Source organism: Pseudophryne corroboree, chromosome 4 (genome assembly GCF_028390025.1).
Source record: "Pseudophryne corroboree isolate aPseCor3 chromosome 4, aPseCor3.hap2, whole genome shotgun sequence".
Taxonomy (NCBI): Eukaryota; Metazoa; Chordata; class Amphibia; order Anura; family Myobatrachidae; genus Pseudophryne; species Pseudophryne corroboree.
The window spans coordinates 692,577,491-692,598,779 of NC_086447.1; the positions used below are offsets into that span (position 1 = coordinate 692,577,491).

Sequence of the window (21,289 nt, forward strand, 5' to 3'; positions counted from 1 at the left end):
GTACAGTTAGTGCTCAAGCCACGCACAGTCTCGGTACATTTGTGCATTCGACTGATAGGAAAAATGGTGGCGGCTTTCGAAGCTCTCCAGTTCGGAAGATTTCACGCACGTCCTTTTCAACTGGATGTTCTTGCACAGTGGTCAGGCTCGCATCTGCAGATTCACCAGATGGTGCGGTTGTCTCCACGGGCCAGAGTATCACTACTCTGATGTTGCTAAAGCGGATCAAACGAGAGTCCACCACAGTCATACTAGTGGCGCCTCATTGGCCGCTGAGAGCATGGTTCTCGTATCTCCGCGGGCTACTCGCAGACGATCCTTGGCCGCTCCCGTTATGTCTGGACCTGTTACAACAGGGTCCATTCCTTTACCCCGATTTAGCGCGGCTGCGTTTGACGTGGTCTCTGTTGAAACCGCCGTCTTGAGAAGAGAGGGTATTCCAGAATCTGTTATACCAACCATGTTACTTGCTAGGAAGCCAGTTACGGCAGCTTATTATCATAGAATTTGGCGTGCCTATATAGGTTGGTGTGAAGCTCGGAAGTTTCCGACATCATCTTTCAAGTTATCTTGTCTTTTGCTATTTTTACAGACGGGGTTAGATGGAGGACTACGTTTATCTACACTAAAGGTGCAGGTTTCGGCCTTGTCAATTTACTTTCAAAGGCGTTTGCTCTTTTGCCGACTGTACACACCTTCCTGCAAGGGGTCCTCAGAGTACAACCTCCATTTATACCACCTACAGCGCCATGGGACTTGAATCTAGTTTTAGACTTTTTACAGTCTTCATATTTTGAACCCTTACAACAAGTAGATGTTAAGTTTCTGACTTGGAAAACCGTTTTTCTCCTAGCCTTAGCTTCAGCAAGGCGTGTTTCAGAATTGGGTGCCTTGTCATGCAAGCCACCGTATTTGGTGTTTCATGACGATAGAGCGTTCCGGACGAATCCCGCTTTCCTACCAAAGGTAGTATCATCTTTTCCCATCAATCAACCAATCGTAGTTCCTGTGTTATCAGAGGGTTCAGGAACTTCTGCTACTTTGGATGTGGTACGCGCATTACGCGTTTATGTAGCCCTAACGTCTACAGTACGTAAAACAGATACTTTGTTTGTTCTCTATGATGCTGTCAAGATGGGTTGGCCAGCTTCCAAGCAGACCTTGTCCAGATGGATTAAGCTGACCATACGTCAGGCTTATCTTCATGCTAGGCTACAGCCGCCGGCATCAGTTTCAGCTCATTCCACACGTTCTGTGGGAACTTCATGGGCAGCTGGTCGTGGGGCCTCTACGACGCAGCTTTGCCGTGCGGCTACATGGTCATCCATGCACACGTTTGTGCACTTTTACAAGTTTGATACGTTTGCGGCATCAGCATCTAGCTTTGGCCGTCTAGTGTTACAGGTGCCAGACACCTCTCCCGCCCAAGAGGGAAACTTCGGTACGTCCCTAGAGTACTCCAGTGACTCCTAGTGGATGAAAAAGAAAATAGGATTTTGGTACTTACCAGATAAATCCTTTTCTTTGAATCCACAGGTGGGCACTGGACACCCACCCAGAGCAGTTTTACCTGTCTCGTGGTAAGTTCAGTGGATCTTATGGTAACACATTCTCGCCGACTGGTTCAAATGTTCAGGTGATATCTATTATTGTGCCAACTGTTAGTTGTCAGTTACGTTATGTGTCAACTTCATTGTGGTCCGTTATGTTATAATGTTATATGTAATTCTCCATTGTTCATCTTCTCTATCGCTCCTGTTCGGCTCAGTAAAAAACACTGAGGTACTATGGGAGTATGGAGGAGGGAGAAGAGTTACTAATTTAAATATTTAAATTGTGCCTATCCTGCGAATGCCCCGTCCATATCCCAAGAGTACTCCAGTGTCCCCTGTGAATTCAAAGAAAAGGATTTATTTGGTAAGTACCAAAATCCTATTTTTAGGCATAGGGCCTGATTTCTGACTTGGAAGTAAAGCAAACAAATCAAGTAACTTTGTATATGGAGCAAACCATGTTGCCATGCAAGGGGAGCATATGCATTTATATTTTTGATGTAGCCCACAAATGTTAGTAATCTTTATTTTTGAACTGCAATTTAGACCTACTGTCCAACACTGTTTTGCCCACGTAAAGCGTTTATTTTTTTTATTTTTTATTTTTTTGCTGTACTTCCAAATCAGAATCCGGACCATGGTCCAGTCATCAGGTGAAACTGCTTATACAGCAGGGTTTGGCAATATAGCCCTCCAGCTGCTACACTAGTACACATTCTAGCATGCCTTGTTACAGTTTTAGCCAGCATGCCCTGCCCTGATAGCAAAACTAGGGCAGGGCATCCTGGAATGTGTAGTCCACAGCAGCAGGAAGACCGCTTATTGCCCACCCCTGTTATAGGGTCATCTAGGGAAAATAAATACACTTGCTCAGCTGTAATGTGACTTCCGGGAATCCATTCAATCAGACTGTCTGTCCTGTTTGACTACTGTTGGCAAGTCAACTCCGAAGTGTTCGCATCGCATCTGATGAGACCATGCCAGATGTTCTTTGATTTGAGCATAGTTGCCCATGAAGCCGTTGACGTTGGGTTTGAGGAGATTCTCCCTGAATATAGCCAAAATTGCTCTTACTGGGCCTTTTGGCTAAGATCAAGTGTAATATCTGTTCTTATGCCAGGGATCTGGCAAATCCCTGGTAGAGAATGGAGAAAAGCTTATTCTGGCCGGAGGCCTGGGGCAGCCTGAAGCCTAAGATGCTGTGTGCCCATGGTGCCTCCTGAGCCAGGGGTGCCTGATAATGCACTGGTGACAGGATCACATCTATACACTAGGAAGGCACTTTGCACTTAGCACTTCACCTTTTCGGGATGCACACTTTTTTTTATTTTTTATTATTATGCCCTGGACTTTTAGCTAGGACAAGGATAATTTTTATTGAGTAACTGGGCCCTTCTCCTATTGATGAGGGTCCCATTCCCCCAGCACAGATTTTGCACTGCACTGGGTGATGAAGCCATGCACCATACACGTCAAAGAATAAAAAAAAAGAAAAACATTGTAAATATTTTTCAGTTGAATATATTTGTAAACTTGATGGATTTTATTAAATATATTAATGAAACTACATTTGCACTATACTCTGGTAATAGTTACTTGGATGAACTATGGAACAAGGTTCAATGTCTCACATGCATGTGATGTCTAATGTGGTCCATACATCAGACCAACTTTCCTCCAACCATCCAACTTGTCGTTTCATCTAAAACACTGCCCACACACCTAACAAACTTTTTCATCAGACCATCCAACCAGCCAGCTTTTTCCTCGTCCTGATTTTCCTCGTCATCATTATGTGTATGATACAAACATGTTTTCATTTTAGTGTCACAATTTCTGTTTGTGTCAGTAGTGACGTGACTTTTGTCCTTGCTATCAATCTCTGAATTGAAACTGAGGAATGAACTTCCAAGGTGTTATGAACTAAATTGCTTGATTGTACATTGTCATTTGATTAAAATTTTATTAAAATGGTCTTGTGACACAATGGGTTGCAGTAATATGTTTTTCTCTGGCATCCATAAGGGATACTGGGGTTTACTTAATATGATGGGGTATAGAAGGGGTCCAAAGGAGACGGTGCACTTTAAATTTCGTTCACTAAGTGTGCTGGCTCCTCCCCTCTATGCCTCCTTCCACAGGCAGTTTACAAAAATCTGCCCTCAGGAGAGGATGCACACTCTGGGAGCTCCAGAGGAATTTTCTTCAGTTTAATTTTAAACTTTTATTATTTCAGGTATACGGTCTGTGCATCAGTATGCCTGCACCGTGGGAGTTAGTGGTGTGGGGGGGGGGAGCGGTAACCGGCCTTTGTAAGGCGTCAGATCCGCTTCCCTGCTGCATGACCATCGTCCTGAGAGATTGTTGTTCCGTGGGGCACTGAGACTTGGCGGTCACAACCGCAGCACACCGCACACCCCTAATGCTGCCTGAAGGTAGATGAGTGGTGAGTACAAACCGGGGCCTCGCTAGGGGGGTCCCCCGTTCTTGGTGCGGCGCAACGCGGTGGCGGCTTACGGGACCCTACACGAGGGGACCCGCTATATCCCCCCACGTACAACTGGCAGCTGTGGTGCAAACTAGCAAGCAAGGTAAGGTTTGTACATTATTTGGAGACATTGCCAGTATAAAGATTATAGGGGGCGGAGCTTGCTCAGAGCCGTACCAGTGGCATTTTGGCGCCTTCCCCTGCATACTTGAGCAGCAGCAATGACACACAGCTCCTCCAAGGCTCCGGGAGACGCTGAAACTGGTACAGGGGGTGTACTAACAGGTGGGGAGCTGCTATTGCACACAGTATAGTGTCCTGAAAAGGACCGAAAATCAGTTTTTTCTGAGATATAACTATACAGCTTGCAGGTCTGGTCTGCAGGCGGGAATGTGCTGTCCTCCTCTCACTCTTGGTCTTCATTTCACACGCAGTATGGGCAGGCTTGTTGTTGTACTTGTCTGTGAGTTTGTGTGTGTGAGTATTGTTTCACTGTCACTATGGTTAAACGCACATTATGCAAAGTTTGTCAGACCAGATTCTCTCCTTCTACCACTGGTTCACTATCGTGTGACCAATGTAGTCAGTATTCTCAAGTCAGTGTGGGGACTGAGGGGGAGGGTCAGGAGCCTGCTTGGCTCGGGGCCATAAAGACTATGATGACTGACATGTCATCCCAGCTTGATGCTAATAAACAAAGCTACAGCTGCAACAGGCTGTTGCAGACCTCACAGCTAAGGCTGATGACAGACATCCTTCCCTCCATAGTTCAGGGCCACTTAAGTGTGGGCTACCTGCTCTTCTAGTAGACTCTGAGGAGGATATTCTTGAAGAGGGGGAGAAATTGGAACCTGATATTGATGATTCCACTCCTGCAGAGGGTATTGAACCCCTAATTCTTGCTATCAGGGATGTTATGAAAGTCCCTTTGGAAGAAGCTGCTTCACCTCTTGCACAGAAAAAAAAAATTAGCATCACCTTCCCTGATTCTCCGGAATTAGATGAGGTTTTTAAACAAGCCTGAAAACATCCTGATAAAAGAGATCAGGTTACCAAGAAGTTTTTACGCTCTTTCCTGTTTGCACTGGAGGGTCACAAACATTGGGAAGAACCCCCAGCCATCGATGTCTGTTTCCCGCCTCTCTAAGAAAGCAGTGTTACAGGCCCCTGGGTCCTTTCAGCTCAAGGACCCTGGGGATAGGAAAATAAAAACAACATTTAAAATCTATTTACACAGCGGCTGGCTTATCACAAAGGCCTGTGATAGCGGGTTGCTGGATGACACATGCCATCCACACCCGGGCTACTCAAATTCAATAGGGCATTGCTGGGGATATGCTCCTGGTCAATACGGTGGCCCCCATTAAGCACATTCAGGACACTGCACGAGTACCGTGTGACTCTCCAAAGGAAATAGGCAATATTAAGAACTACTGCCATTGCGGTGTCCGCGCGCAGAGCTTTGTGGTTGCGTCAGTGGATTGCAGACGTGGATTCCAAGCGCAGTGTGTAGTCTCACTTTTTCAGGGGTCTGGCTTTTTGGGGTTGAGTTGGATACATGGATTTTTAAGGTCACTGCAGGGAAATCCATGTTTCTCCTCTCTGGGGCCCCACCGGCTAGGCATGCCTACCCTGGGCCGTCTACTCATTCCTTTCGGATGTCCAGATTCAGGTCAAAGGCCAGAGGTGCCTCCAGTGCTGCACAAGGCACCAGAGATAAGACTAGAAAACCAGCTGCTGCCGCTGTTTCCCAGGAACCAAGCACCAGTGTAGCTTCCACAAAAGCCTCAGCATGACTGTGCCTCCCCACACCGTGGGGATCTCGATGTGGGAGCTCATCTGCGTCACTTCAGCCATGTTTGGGCAGCCTCCTGCCAGGATACCTGGGTAAAGGATCTCATTTCCCAGGGCTACAAGCTGGAGTTCAACAGCGCTCCTCCCCTACGATTTTTCAAATCAGGCTTACCAGTTTTGGTAGATACAAGAGTTACAACAGGCTATCCTAAAATTGTTCCAGTCCCAGGTTATTGTTCCAGTACCACTGTTGCAACAAAGAAAGGGTTACTACTCCAACCTGTTCATTATACCGAAAACGGATGATTCGGTAAGGGCCATTCTGAATCTCAAATCCTTGAACCCTTTCCTCCAATGTTTTCAAGTTCAAGATGGAATCCCTGTGAGCGGTGATTGCGGGCCCTGAAGAACAGGAGTTCATGGTCTCTCTGATTATAAAGGACGCTTATCTTCATATCCCCATTTGGCCTCCTCACCAAGCTTACCTGCGGTTTGCCATCCTGAACGATCACTACCAGTTTCAGGCGTTACCCTTCGGCCTGTCTACAGTCACGAGGGTCTTTACGAAGGTGATGGCGGAGATGATGTTCCAACTCTGAGTCCAGGGGGTCAATGTTGTCTAGGGAAGCCAATCCTGGGCCCTTTTTTCAATCCCGGGTATTGGGCTTTTAACTATGGTGCCACCCCGCCCGCCATTGCACATATAACTAACCGTATACCACGGCGGGCGGGTGGAAAACTCCACGTTCTCTCCCCTCAGCAGCAGCAGCTGACGGCACAGCGTGATCTCACGCTGAGCCGGAAGAAGGAAGCTGGGTAGCGTCTGAGCGTCCTGTGGATGCTCAACGCTGATCCCTCAATCCCTGGGATTGAACCTTCCAATCCCGGGATCCTGCCGATGCCGATCCCGGAATTTGCCTCCCTAATGTTGTCCCTTATCTTGACAATCTCTTGATAAAAGCAAGATAAAAGGCGCTTTCATTGCTCCGTATAGACCGCACTGTCCAACTTCTGTCATGCCGTGGGTGGATCCTCAATTTTCAAGAAGTCCCAACTGGAAGCGACTCCTGTTCCTGGGAATGTTGCTGGATACGATGGCCCAGAAAGTGTTCCTCCCAGAGGACAAAGCGAGAACGCTTCAGGAGATGGTCCGAATGATCCTCCGGCCTACGTGAATGTCCATCCATCTTTGCATGAAATTGTTGGGGAAGATGGAAGTCTTGTACGAGGTGATTCAGTATGGACGGTTCCACGCCAGACCGTTTAAATTGGAGCACCTGAGCAAGCGGTCCGGATTTCATCTCCATATGCACCGGATAATACGTGTCACCTCAGGCCAGGATTTCCCTTCTATGGTGGCTACATTCCTCCAAACTACTGGAGGGTCGAAGTTTCGGGATCCAGCATTGGATCCTACTCACGACGGATGAGAGTCAGAGGGGATGGGGAGCTGTCACCCAGTGGGCTCAGTTCCAGGGCAGATGGTCAACCCACAAAGCCCTACTTCCAATCAACATTCTGGAACTTCGGGCGATCTACAATGCTCTGCTTCAGGCCTTTTCTCTGTTCAGGGATCGGGCGATCCAAGTTCAGTCAGACAACACCATGGCGGTGGCTTACATAAATCGACAAGGAGGGACAAAAAGCAGAGCCTGCATACGAGAGGTGTCGAAGATACTCATCTGGGCAGAAAGAAATGCGAGAGCAATGTTCGCCATCTTCATTCCGAGGGTGGACAACTGGGAAGCGGACTTCCTTAGTCATCACGATCTCCACCCGGGAGAGTGGGGTCTCCACCAACATGTGTTTCAACAGATCATCGACTTGTGGGGTTGCCCACAGATACACTTGATGGCTTCTCGACTTAACAAGAAGCTTCCCTCGTATTGTTCACAAACCAGGGACCCTCAAGCAAGGGCAATAGACGCGATGACGTCTCCTTGGCCTAATCGGTCAGTTTACGGGTTTCCTCCGATTCCGTTGCTCCCGAGGGTGCTCAAACAAATCAAGAATCAGCGAGTCCAGGCAATTCTTACTTGACCTGGATTGGCATCGGAGGGCGTGGTACGCAGATCTTTTGGACATGTCCGTGACCGACCCTTGGCCCCTGCCGCTGCAAAACTATCTTCTATAACAAGGACTGTTCATCTACCCGGACTTACAGCATCTTCGTTTGACGGCTTGAAGGTTGAGCGGAACATCCTAGCCCGGAAAGACCTTTCCAAGAAGGCTACTATAACCATGGTTCAGGCCAGAAAACCGGTGACGTCAAAGCACTATCATCATATCTGGAGGAGATATGTCTCCCTGTGCCGCACATATCCACCTGCATAGTTTCACTTAGGACGTCTCTTACGTTTTCCTGCAGGACTTACGTCTGGGATCCCTTAAGGTCCAGGTTTCGGCTCTTTCAATTTTCTTCCAGAAGAAGTTGATAATGTTGCCAGAGGTTCAGACCTTCTTGCAGGGAGTTCTCCGCATACAACCTCCGTTTGTGCCGCCTACGGCACCCTGGGACTTGAACGTGGTGTTGGATTTTTTACAGTCCTCCTGGTTTGAGCCCTTGATGACGGTAGAAGACAAGTACCTCACGTGGAAGACTGTGATGTTGCTGGCCCTGGCTTCTGCTAGGCGTGTCCCCGAATTGGGGGCCTTATCGTGTAAGAGTCCCTACCTGATCTTTTACAAGGACAGAGCTGAACTCGGGACTAGACAGCAGTTCCTGCCAAAAGTTGTCTCTGCATTCCTCTTGATTCAACCACTTGTAGTTCCGTCCAGTTCTAGTACATCTGCTCCGCCGGAGTTGCTAGATGTCATGAGAGCCTTAAGGATCTATGTTAAGAGAACGGCTCGGATCAGAAAGTCTGATTCCTTGTTTGTGCTATATGATGCGTAGAAAAAAGGTTGCCCTGCTTCTAAGCAGTCCATTGCTTGTTGGCTTAGGTTTACTATCCAAGAGGCTTAGCTGTCTGCAGCCTTGCCTGTTCCACAGTCTCTGAAGTCTCACTCTACAAGATTAGGGGGGTCTTCCTGGGAGGCTGCACGTGGAGTCTCTGTCTTGCAACTGTGCCGAGCTGCTACCTGGTCGGGGAGGAACACCTTTGTGAAGTTTTACAAGTTTGATATCCTGGTCAAAGAGAATACCCAGTTTGGGCATGCGGTGCTGTCCCCATCGTATTAAGTAAACACCAGTATCCCTTATGGATGCCAGAGAAAATGGGATTTTAATACCTACCGGTAAATCCCTTTCTCGTAGTCCATAAGGGATACTGGGCACCCGCCTCAGTGTGTTGACTTCTCTGCAGGTTTTATCTTTTCAAAATGTTACCTGTTCAGCTGTTGTTTTGTTCCAGCCGGATTAGTACAACACTCCTCTCCTGGTTGTTTTATGTGGTGGTGTGTGAATCTCACCACTCCTTGTTTATGTTCCTTCTCTCAAGTATGTCCTTTCTCCTTCAGGCTTAACTGCCTGTGGGAGGGGGCCAGCACACCCAGTGGAAGAAATTTAAAGTGCATCGGCTCCTTTGGACTCCTTCTATACCCCGTCGTATTAAGTAAACCCCAGTATCCCTTATGTACTACGAGAAAGGGATTTACCGGTAGGTATTAAAATCCTGTTTTTACATTCTATGAAATTAGTATAGAAAAATAAAGTTTCAGTTTTTTATTTTTTTTTCTAGGCCCAGTTTGACATTGCAGTGGCAAGTGAAATCATGGCTATACTTGCCTTAACAGACAGCCTGCATGATATGAAGGAGAGGTTTGGGAGGATGGTGGTAGCCAGTGACAAGAAAGGACAGCCGGTGACTGCAGAAGATTTGGTAAAAAATTTTTGTTAGTTTTTCGCTAAACAGTTTAGAATTAAAGTAGTAATCATAAAATTACCGTAGAGCTGAATTCATATTGTTTTTTTGCCCTTTTTGTTTTTATTCAACCACTGCCTTTTACAACACTTACTTATGATAAGCACTGTGTATGTTACAGAAGAATAATTTTACAAATTCTTACACAAAATGATTCCTTCAAAATGCAGTAATTAATAAAACAAAATTAATAAAAATTGCATTGTAGAAATGAGCTCTACATACTGGGACTTACAGTACTTTGTGGTTAGGGATGGCTTAAAGCAACCATGTCAAACTGAAGTCCTCATTAACATGAAATGTTTTAGATGGCTGTATTCCTAATTGTGTGACCAGGAGATGTGGCTAGGGGAATGGCCAAAACCGCAATAGGGTTACAGCCATTCTGTTTGCCAGATTTAAACTCATTTTCCTATTACTGTAATAAAGAGACCCCTCAACTTTATATAACACCAGCAACCCAGGTTCCGAGGACAAGGCCCATAATCATTCATCCTACTTTACCTTACCTTCTGTATCATCACATACACACACTGGCAGACCCTTGGCAGGTCCAGGCAGCACTCCTCTATCTATAGCTGCTGAGCAAGGCCAGCACAACAGTCCGTGTTTATCCTCCTCCACTGCAACTCATCTCTACGCTCACATCCAAAGGAGGAGAAAGACAGCCTGTCACGGACTGAGAATGGGCCTGAGATTTCGAAACACCCATTGGTCAGGTGGCGATACAGTACCTCGGGCTGTTCAACAGAGCATCGGTCTGCAGGCTGCATGTTTCACGTGATTGGGCAAATACTATTAAGATTACAGCTGGGTCAGTAAGAGGAGACAGGAGTGTTGTACTAATCCGTCTGGAAGTACAGATGTGTCTTCATACAATTTGGTCACGTCAAGCAGTCCCTCTTGGCACGCCAGGTCACATGAGACTACTAGCATCAAACTGCTTTTTTCCAGGAAATTCACCTTATTTGTGATTTGGACAAACGGGGAGACTGTCCTGAGTAATTTGATATGACACATGTATATCTGTATGTGACGGAGTCTCTGAATCTGTACGTGACGTGCTAAAATGTAGCAGCAGCAGCAGGTTGTTTCCAATGCAATTTCTGTTTTGCTCCGTATATAGGCTCAGTCACTGGTGTACTATGTTTGGACAGCTGTCGGGATCCCGGCCCCAGCATACTGGCCCCGGGATCCCGACCACCAGAATGCTGGCTGCGGGGCGAGTGCAAAGGAGCCCCTTGCGGGCTCGCAGCACTAGTCACGCTACGGGCATGGTGCCACGCTATTTATTCTCCCTCCAGGGGTGACGTGGACACCCCAAGAGGGAGAATAGTTATTGGTATAATGGCAGTTGGGATCCCGGCGCCGGGATCCTGACTACCGGCATATCGAGTCCCACCCCTCAGTCACACATAATATACAAGTGTCATATCAAATTAATCAGCACAGTCTCCTCATTTGTTCTAGTCACATTGACTTACGTCTAAGACGCATTTTCGGTGAAAATAGATGCCCAACATTAGCAGAATTCCACTGGACCTGGCGGCTCACTCTTGCCAGTCATCATCGACTCATAAGCCCACCTACATCACTGCACTGAAGAGCAGAAGGAACTGGTAGAAGTTTGCATTGGGCCTGTGATGAAGGTCTAAGAAGGGCTTTGGGGTTGGAAATTCTTTGATCCTTTTTTAAATAAGTGTTAATTTTATTTGTATGCTCCATTGTAGTATAAGTACTATTTAGTTATTTGTTTTCATGTGTAATAGTGTTGTGGTTACTCTAGCACTTCTGAAGGTTAGAAAATACACTTAAAGTACATACATTTTCAACATTTTGAGGAGGAGGGAAAGTAAAATAAAATGTGTAAAAAGGGACTAAGCAATTTGGAAATTATATCTGAAGCGAATAAAATGGATTCGAGTCATTGATAGACCACAGGGAATATCTGGGTTTGGCTGAATGTATATCTTACTCTCTGCCAAATTCTTTCCCTCTAATAAACACGGGATGTTTAGATCTGCTGGGAGTACAGTTTATTAGACTTGAACATGATTGGCAGCTGCCGCCTTGCTGTATCAATAAAGTGAAGTGGATCTGACATAGATTAGTGGCTCAGTGGTCATATGATATATTACCTAAATATGGAGACATTTGTTTAATAAAACACACTCTTTGGTTACATGCATAGGATTTCCTCCTGGTTTCATGTTAAGTGCCATGTGTAATTCATAATAGCCTTGGGTATTTTTTCTTTATTTTAATATTCTTTTTCATATTTAACCCTGAAGTTATGTGTATTATTTATTTACTGTGGTGTACTTACGTTATCAAACACCACAATAAAACTACTTCAGATTTTGTCTAGCATTCCTCAGCATTGTGGTTTTATTGCAGTGTTTTATTTATTATTAGACTTCTGATTTACTGGGTTTTTTTTTATTGCTCTGTATCACATGCTCTTTTCACAAAGGCAGTGGATTAGTGAAAGAAAGCAATGATTAAAGTGCAACGGAATATGCTGCGCTATATAATAAACTGTAAATAAATAATGATTAGACGAGTGTTAGGAGATGGTGCATAATCTTGGAAGCAAGTGTGGTTTAGTAAAGTGACTGTGCGAAGTGGGTGGTCTTCAGGTTGCCGACGGCCGGGCTCCCGACGACCACCATACCAGCGCCGGAATCCCGACCGCCGGCATACCGACAACTTTTCTCCCTCTTGGGGGTCCACGACCCCCCTGGAGGGAGAATAGATAGCGTAGCGCGCCACCGTGCCCGCAGTATGGCGAACGCAACGAGCCCGCAAGGGGCTCATTTGCGCTTTCCCAGCTGTCGGTATGCCGGCGGTCGGGATTCCGGCGCCGGTATGCTGGCCACCAGGAGCCTGACCGCCGGCAACACATGCTACACCCATGCAAAGTAGTTTCTGGAAACTTGTGTTTATAATGGAGTGATAGAAGGAGACAAATCTGTGGCGCACACTGGCTGGAGAATGTCTAGTATACCCCAGAGAATGCTTAGGGGGGAATTCAATTCGACACTTAGTTTACCCTGCAGCTAATTGATTGTACTGCCCTAATCAATTAGCTGCGGGAACCCCACGTGCAAATCCCTAGAAAACAGGTTTTTCCCTCAGAAGCTACATGAAAAACTAGTGTTAAATGCACTCCTCCGCAGTTGACGCATGGGGAAACCCATTGGATTCTGCTGCTACCAAGAGGCCTCATCCCTCCCCCACAAAACGGCGGCAACACACCTCCATTTTGAGAAACAGAGGCCATCGCCACCCCTTCTCCAAACGGCAACAGATGGTCAATCACTGACAGTCTGCTGCCGTCCTGCACACGCACAAAGTACCAATAATCTGTACTTGGTGGCGCGGAAGCCACTCCAACAATGCATGAATCAGAATCAGCTTTATTGGCCAGGTGTACTTGCGTATACTAGGAATTTGTCTATGGTTTGCTATACAACAGCCAAGTAGGTAACAGGTAAGCAGGTGTGTGTGTGTGTGTGTGTGTGTGTGGGGGGGGGGGGGGGGGGCAAGTAAAGTTACACAGATAGGTATACCGTAGGGACACAAGTTAGTTACATGTACGTCTAGTCAGTCAATGTTCAGGAGTTCAGCATGCGGACCGCTTGGGGAAAGAAACTTTTGATGCTTCTGGTGGATCTGGCGGGGACAGCCCTGTAACGCCTGCCTAAAGGAAGCAAGTTAAACATGCTGTGGCCGGGGTGTAGCTGGTCTTTTACTATCTTCATTGCCTGCTTTTTAGCTCTGGACAAGTACAGGTCCTGGACTGAGGGAAGGTCGGCCCCGATGATCTTCTCTGCGGTTTTGACCACCTTTTGGAGCCTGCATCTGTCCCTCGCGCTGGCGGAGCTGTACCATACGAGTATCGAGGAGCACAGTACCGACTCCACAATCGCGGAGTAGAAGAGGAGCAGAAGCTTCTGTGGGATGTTGAACTTCCTTAGTTGCCTGAGGAAGAACAACCTCTGCTGCGCTTTCCCAACAGTGGCGTCAGCGTTGGACCCCCATTTAAGGTCCCTGGAGATTGTGGTCCCTAGAAACTTGAAGGAGTCCACTAGCGATACCACACTGTCAGCAATCGTTAGCGGAGGTGCACTAGATGACTTCTTCCTGAAGTCCACTATCATCTCGACAGTTTTGAGGGGGTTGAGCTCAATGTTGTTGTGGATGCACCACTGGGCCAGCCGGTCTACTTCCCGTCTGTAGGCCGATTCGTACCCATCCTTGATGAGGCCGATGACGGTGGTGTCATCGGCGAATTTGATGATTCTTACGGATTGCGCCTCTGAGGTACAGTCATTTCTGTACAGGGAGAAGAGCAGGGGTGAGAGGACACAGCCCTGAGAGGCCCCTGTACTAATGGACCGCGCTTGAGAGCTGAATTCCCCCGCTTTCACCACCTGTGTCCTATCTGTCAGGAAGTCTATTATCCAGGAACAGGTAGCTTCTGGGACCCCTAGGCGAAGTAATTTGGGGTGGAGGATGCTGGGGACGATTGTATTGAAGGCCGAGCTGAAATCAACAAACAGGACCCTCGCGTAGGTACCGGGAATGTCTAGGTGCTGTAGAATGTAGTGCAGGCCCAGGTTGACTGCATCCTCGACACACCGATTCGAGCGATAGGCAAACTGCAGGGGGTCCAGTTGGGGGCCAGTCACAGTTTTCAGGTGATTCAAAACCAGACGCCCGAACGTTTTCATGACCACAGACGTCAGTGCTATCGGCCTGTAGTCGTTCAGGTTCGTGATAGTGGGTTTCTTGGGGACCGGGACTATAGTAGACCTTTTGAGGCAGGAAGGGACTTTCTGTAGCTCCAGCGATTTATTGAAGATCTTGGTGAATATGGGGGCGAGCTGACCCGCACATGCTCTTAGGGCAGATGGTGACACTCCGTCAGGACCCGGAGCTTTCCTGGTTTTGGCCCTTTTGAACAATGCCTCCACCTCTTCTTGGGTGACTTGCAGTGCCTGGGGATGGCCGTCGGTGTTCGGGGCATTGTAGAGGTGATTGTTTGGGTTGCAGGGGACTTCTTTTGCGAACCTGCAATAAAAGTGGTTCAGTTCATCTGCAAGGTCTTGGTGCATGGCGGTGGACTTTGATGTTTTCCTATAGTTGGTTATGGATTGCATTCCTTTCCATACAGATACGGGGTCATTGGTGGAGAGATCGTTTGTCAGCTTGTCCGAGAACCGCTTTTTTGCTAGCCTGATGCCCCATTGCACAGAATCAGTGGGTTTCCACACTTTTACAAATATTTTATTGTGTAGTGTAATTCTGCTGCTAATTGAATCCCCTCCCCCTTAGGGTGCAATATATCAGGCCCCACAATTTTTCCCTGATAAACTGAGTTATCTATATATCGGTTATCATGGGTGTGTTCCAACATTTTCTTGCAGGGAGACTTGCTTATGTGATCAGTGAAGGGTTCAGACGCAGCAGTTACATTACATGAGCAGCCAGTACCTGAGCTTGGAATCACTCTTACAAATCTCTAGTTTTGTAGCCTACAGGCTACAGTGACTGACAGATTTTTTTATAAAATCCCCTGGTGGGTTGGCAGGCACGTACACTCCCTCTGCGCATGATGGAGACCAGACAGCCATTCCTGATTTGTTATATAGATTACTAATAGTCTTTGTATTTGTTAACAGAATAGATTGCATTCAGAAGCCTAGCAGTAATTTCAGGCTGTCTGTAGACTGATTGCAGCAGCCTTTATCAGGAGTAATTAATTGTGTATACATATAAATATTTCCATTTAATGAGATTTAATTGGTGATCAAATCTTTCACTTATCCAATTGTTAAGCGCAATTGAATATGCTGGCTCTGTATATACTGTAAGTAAATGTTGCTAATAATAATCACTTGCGCATTGGCCATTAGTTGGTTGTAAGGTTTCTCACAGTGTATTATAATTAATAAACCTGTGTAGAGAGTCTGTTGTAATGTTAAAAACATATAGGGGCCACATTATAATAAACTTGTATAGGTTTTAAATGACATACTGTGAGAGCTTATTCATTTGTTAACTTTATAGCTTTTCTAACTTTATTTTCAGGGTATCACCGGTGCCTTGGCAGTACTAATGAAGGATGCTATAAAGCCAAATTTGATGCAGACTTTGGAGGTAAGCAAATATCATTACAGAACAAATACGTTTCTTAGGTTATTCTGCTAACTAAATTCTAATGTGAATATACACAAAACAGAACAGGATGCAACTCTGGCTACACGCCCACATGACACTACCATGAGCTGGTTCTTTTCCATGTGCACCCCAGTTAACGTTTGTAAACACCCATCTCATGTTTAGGAGAGAAACATTCGAGTTACGTCTGACTCTGATCACCAGTGTATATGCAAAGATGTGTATGTTTGCTGTGACGCATACGCAGTTTACAAAAATGCGCTAGATGTGGCTGCATACGGTGTTGTGAATCTTTTACCACTTAACTATTCCCCCCCCCCAAAAAAAAAACAAAAAAAAAACCAAACGCTATGAATTTAATCTCTATCCCCCGTGTAGACTGACACAAAAACACTTTTACTAGCACTTGTTGTGATGTCTTTAAGCTATATGGAGACTTTGCCAGTATAATATATCAGTTTAACTCCAGCGCCATAGGAGGGGGCGGAGCTCCATCAGAGCGGGACCTGAGGTATTTTGGTGCCTTCCTACTGCAGCCATTCTCAGCACACACAGCGCTTCCTGACTCATCAGCCATGCTGGATATCTGGTACAGGGTATAGCAAAGGAGGAGAGCCGCTTGAGTACACTATCTGGGTCCTCTTTAGGACAGGAATTGTTAGTGTTTACTGTAATATAGTGAGCTGACAGCCTCACTGCGACTGTACAGCTCAGGGTGTGCTGGTGGTGTCCTCCTCTCTCTCTCTCTGTCTCCTCTCACATACAGTATGGCAGGCTTGCAATATAATTGTCTGTGAGTATGTTATTGTCCTTACTGTGAAACATGGGTAAACAGTATGTCACACCAGATTCTCTACATTATTTACTGATTCTGTTTCCTGTGAACAATGCAGCCAGTCTTCACAAATCAGTGAAGGGGCTGGGGGAGAGGGTCCAAAGTCCCACTGGTTAGGGTCTCTTAAAACTATGATGTCAGATATGTCATCCCAGCTCACTGCTAATGTGCAGAAAACTCAGCTACTACAACAAGCTGTTGTAGGTTTAGCTGCTAGGGCAGATGCAGCACAGCCCCCCATCTCACATGCCGGTCCACAGAAGCATGGGTTACCTGCTCTACTCTCTGATACAGATGATGATATACAGGAGGATGGTGATGACTTGGATCCCGTTAGTGGGGATCCTGATTCTGCTCAGGGTATTGAATCCCTAATTCTGGCTATACGGGACGTGTTAAAGCTCCCTCTAAAGGATGCTGCGTCACAGCAGTCGTTTTTCTTTATTCAAAACAAGCCTATTGTCACTTTCCCTGACTCTACAGCATTAGATGACCTATTCAAGCTGGCCTGGAAAAATCCAGACAAAATTCCAAGTGTCCCAAAAATTTTTTGCGGACTTTCCCATTTGCTCCTGAAAGTAGGACATTTTGGGGTGGATGTATCCGTCTCTTGACTGTCCAAAAAGGCGGTTCTGCCTCCCCCTGGCTCCTTTACCATGAAGGATCCTGGGGCTAGGAAGATAGACTACACTTAAATCTATTTACATGACATCAGGTGTATCACAAAGACCGGTCATTGCGGGTTGCTGGATGACCCATGCAATTCATTCCTGGGCCACTCAAATGCAGGGGGACCTCTCGGGGATATGCCCTTGGTTACTATGATGACCCTTCTAAAATGCATTCAGGACACTACATGTGTCCTCTGTGATTCGCTCAAGGAGATGGGGAACATTAATGCTAGGACTTCTGTTATGGCAGTGTCGGCGTGCAGGGCCTTGTGGTTGCGTCAGTGGATTGCGGACGCAGAATCCAAACTTAGTGTGGAATCCCTCCCCTTTTCTGGGGAATGGCTCTTTGAGGTTGAATTGGATACCTGGATTTCCAAAGTTACAGCTGGAAAGTTCACGTTTCTCCCCTCTGGGGCCCCACCAGCGAGATGCTCCTACCCGAAGCCTTCTGTCCAGTCCTTTCATCTCACAGATTTCGATCTAAGGCCAGAGGCGCCTCCAATGTGACTAGAGGCACCAGAGGTAAGTCCAGAAATCCTGCAAGCACCAGCTCCCAGGAACAGACCACCAGTTCTGCTTAGGCTAAGGCATCAGCATGACGTTTCCCACCCACCCCAAGGGGATCTCGAGGTGGGAGCTCGACTGCGTCACTTCAGCCGCGTCTGGGAGACGACCTGCCAGGATACCTGGGTCAGATATCGCGTTTCTCAAGGCTGCAAGCTGGAGTTCGTCAGTACTCCTCCCCAACGATTTTTCGAATCAAGCTTACCAGCTTTGGAGGATATGCAAGTTACGTTGCAACAAGCCATCCAAAAGTTGGTCCAGTCCCACGTCATTGTTCCAGTACCAATACCGCAATGCGTCAAGGGGTTTTACGTCAACCTATTTGTGGTGCCGAAACCAGACGGTTCGGTAAGAGCCATTTTGAATATAAAATTCTCGAATCCTTATTTGAAGGTGTTCAAGTTCAAAATGGAATCCCTGCGAGCAGTGATTGCAGGCCTGGAATAACAGGAATTCATGGTCTCCTTGGATATCAAGGACGCCTACCTCCATATTCCAATTTGGCCGCCTCATCAGGCGTACCTGCAGTTTGCCCTGCGGAACAATCATTTCCAATTCCAGACACTGCCCTTCGGCCTGTCCATGGCCCCGAGGGTATTCACGAAGGTGATGGCAGAGATGATGATCCAACTCCGAGTTCAGGGGGTCAGTGTTGTCCCTTACCTGGACAATCTTCTGATAAAAGCAAGATCCCGGGAGCTTTTATTGCTCCATATCGCCGCACTGTCCACCTTCTGTCACACCATGGGTGGATCCTCAACTTACAGAAATCCCACCTGGAGCCGAATCAGCGGCTCCTCTTCCTGGGGATGTTGCTGGATACTGTGGCCCAGAAGGTGTCCCTACCAGAGGACAAGGCGAGAACACTTTAGGAGATGGTCCATATGGTGCTCCGACCTACTCGAGTGTCCATCCATCTTTGCATAAGATTGTTGGGAAAGATGGTCGCCTCATACGAGGCAATCCAGTATGGGAGGTTCCATGCCAGAACATTTCAGTTGGATCGCCTGAGCAAGTGGTCCGGATCACATCTACAGATGCACCGGATGATTTGACTGTCACCTCAGGCCAGGCTTTCCCTCCTGTGGTGGCTACAATCCTCCAATGTTTTGTAAGGCCGGAGTTCCTCATGACGGATGCGAGTCTAAGGGGATGGGGAGCTGTCACCCAAGGGGTGCAGTTCCAGGGCAGGTGGTCAGCCCACAAAAGCCTCCATCCGATCAACATTCTGGAACTCAGGGCGATCTACAGTGCTCTGCTTCAGGCCTATGCTCTGCTCAGGGATCTTGTGTGCTCCCGGTACAGTTGGACAATGTCACGGCGGTGGCATATGTCAATCGACAAGGAGTGACAAAAAGCAGAGCCTGTATGCGAGAGGTGTCAAAGATACTCCTCTGGGCGGAAAGAAATGCAAGCGCTCTGTCAGCAATCTTCATTCCGGGTGTAGACAACTGGGAAGCAGACTTCCTGAGTCGTCACGATCTCCACCCGTGGGAGTGGGGTCTCCACCAGCAGGTGTTCCAGCAGGTCATCAACCGGTGGGGCTTCCCAGAGATAGACATGATGGCTTCTCGTCTCAACAAAAAACTTCCCTGGTATTGCTCGCAAACCAGGGTCCCTCGGGCGAGGGCAGTGGATGCACTGGTATCGCCTTGGCCTTACCGGCTGGTCTACCTTTTTCCTCCGATTCCATTGCTCCCAAAGGTGCTAGAGTGAATCAGGAATCAAAGAGTCCAGGCAATTCTGATTGCAATTCTGATATCCTAGCTCACAAAGGCATTTCCAAAAAGGTTATTGCTACCATGGTTCAGGCAAGAAAACCAGTGACGTCAAAACACTATCATCATATCTGGAGGCGATATGTCTCTTGGTGCGAGGAGCGCACGTATCCGCCTGCTGAGTTTCACTTGGGACGTTTCTTAAGTTTCCTGCAGGCTGGTATGGATAAAGGCTTGTGTCTGGGTTCCATTAAGGGCCAGATTTCAGCCCCCTCCATTTTCTTCCAGAAGAAATTGGCAGTGTTGCCGGAAGTTCAGACATTCTTACAAAGGGTACTCCACATCCAACCTCCTTTTGTGCTGCCTACGGTACCTTGGGATCTGAATCTAGTGTTGGATTTTCTACAGTCCTCCTGGTTTGAACCTCTGATGATGGTAGAAGACCAGTACCTCACGTGGAAACCGGTGATCTTTTACGAGGACAGAGCAGAGCTCCGTACTAGGCAGCAGTTCCTGTTGAAGGTGGTCTTTACGTTTCACTTGAATCAGCCTATTGTGATTCCGTCTGGTTCTGGCGCTTTTGCTCCTCCGGAGGCATTGGATGCTGTGTGAGCCTTGAAGATCTACGTCAAGACAACCGCTCGGATCATAAAGATGGATTCTTTGTTCGTGCTCTGATGCACAGAAAAAGGGTTGTCTTGCTTCAAAGCCGTCCATTGCTCGTTGGATTAGGCTTACTATTCAACAGACCTATGTGTCGGCAGCCTTACCTGTTCCTAAGTCTCTGTAGGCCCACTCTACGAGATGAGTGGTTTCTTCCTGGGCGGCTGCCTGTGGAGTCTTGGCCTTACAACTTTACCGAGCTGCTACCTGGTCGGGGAAGAACACTTTTGTAAAGTTCTACAAGTTTGATACTCTGGCCAAAGGTGCTGCAGCAGTCTCTGCACGTTCCCACCTGTTCTGGAAGCTTTGGGACGTCGCCATCGTACTAGAGTCCCCAATATCCCTTATGGATGCTAGAGAAAATAGGATTTTAATTACCTACCGGTAAATCCTTTTCTCGTAGTCCATGAGGGATATTGGGCGCCCGCCTCAGTGCATTGACTTTTCTGCAGGTTCCTGTTATGTAGTTACCTGTTCAGCTGTTGTTGTTAACAGCCATTTCTGGTTGTTGTATGTTAGTGGTGTGCTGGTGTATAAATCTCACCACTTATTGTTATGTTCCTTCTCTCATATATGTCCTTTCTCCTTCGGGCACGTTTTTACCTATAACTGCCTGTGGGAGGGGGCATAGAGGGGTGGAGCTACCACACCCAGCTGAAGAAATTTAAAGTGCACTGGCTCTTTACACTGCATCGTACTAGAATTCCCAATATCCCTTATGGATTACGAGAAAAGGATTTACCGGTAGGTAATTAAAATCCTATTATAATATTAAATCAATTCAAGTCAGATTTCCCAACTTGTCGAATAAACAGCAATTTACGGTCGAATCCATATTCGACCTACTCAAAGTGCCGTTTATCCCACAAGTCGGAAAGCACGTGGCTGCCGATCCACTCGTTTTGTCGGATTCGCGGCCAAATCCGACAGGTTTTAGCCCTATTTCCGACAATG

The 21,289-nt window shown here is 47.0% G+C and overlaps 1 protein-coding gene and 1 pseudogene across 2 annotated transcripts in view; both read left to right on the forward strand.

The window, feature by feature from the left end:
* MTHFD1L (methylenetetrahydrofolate dehydrogenase (NADP+ dependent) 1 like) overlaps positions 1-21,289 on the forward strand; it is a 598,574-nt gene that overhangs the window by 272,767 nt on the left and 304,518 nt on the right. For both annotated transcript variants that reach the window (XM_063917907.1, XM_063917906.1), the window contains exons 18-19: positions 9,516-9,656; positions 15,795-15,863. In XM_063917907.1, the coding sequence (XP_063773977.1) occupies positions 9,516-9,656; positions 15,795-15,863 (210 nt within the window). The remainder of the gene's footprint in view (positions 1-9,515; positions 9,657-15,794; positions 15,864-21,289) is intronic.
* LOC134913253 (U2 spliceosomal RNA) lies at positions 2,617-2,824 on the forward strand (annotated as a pseudogene).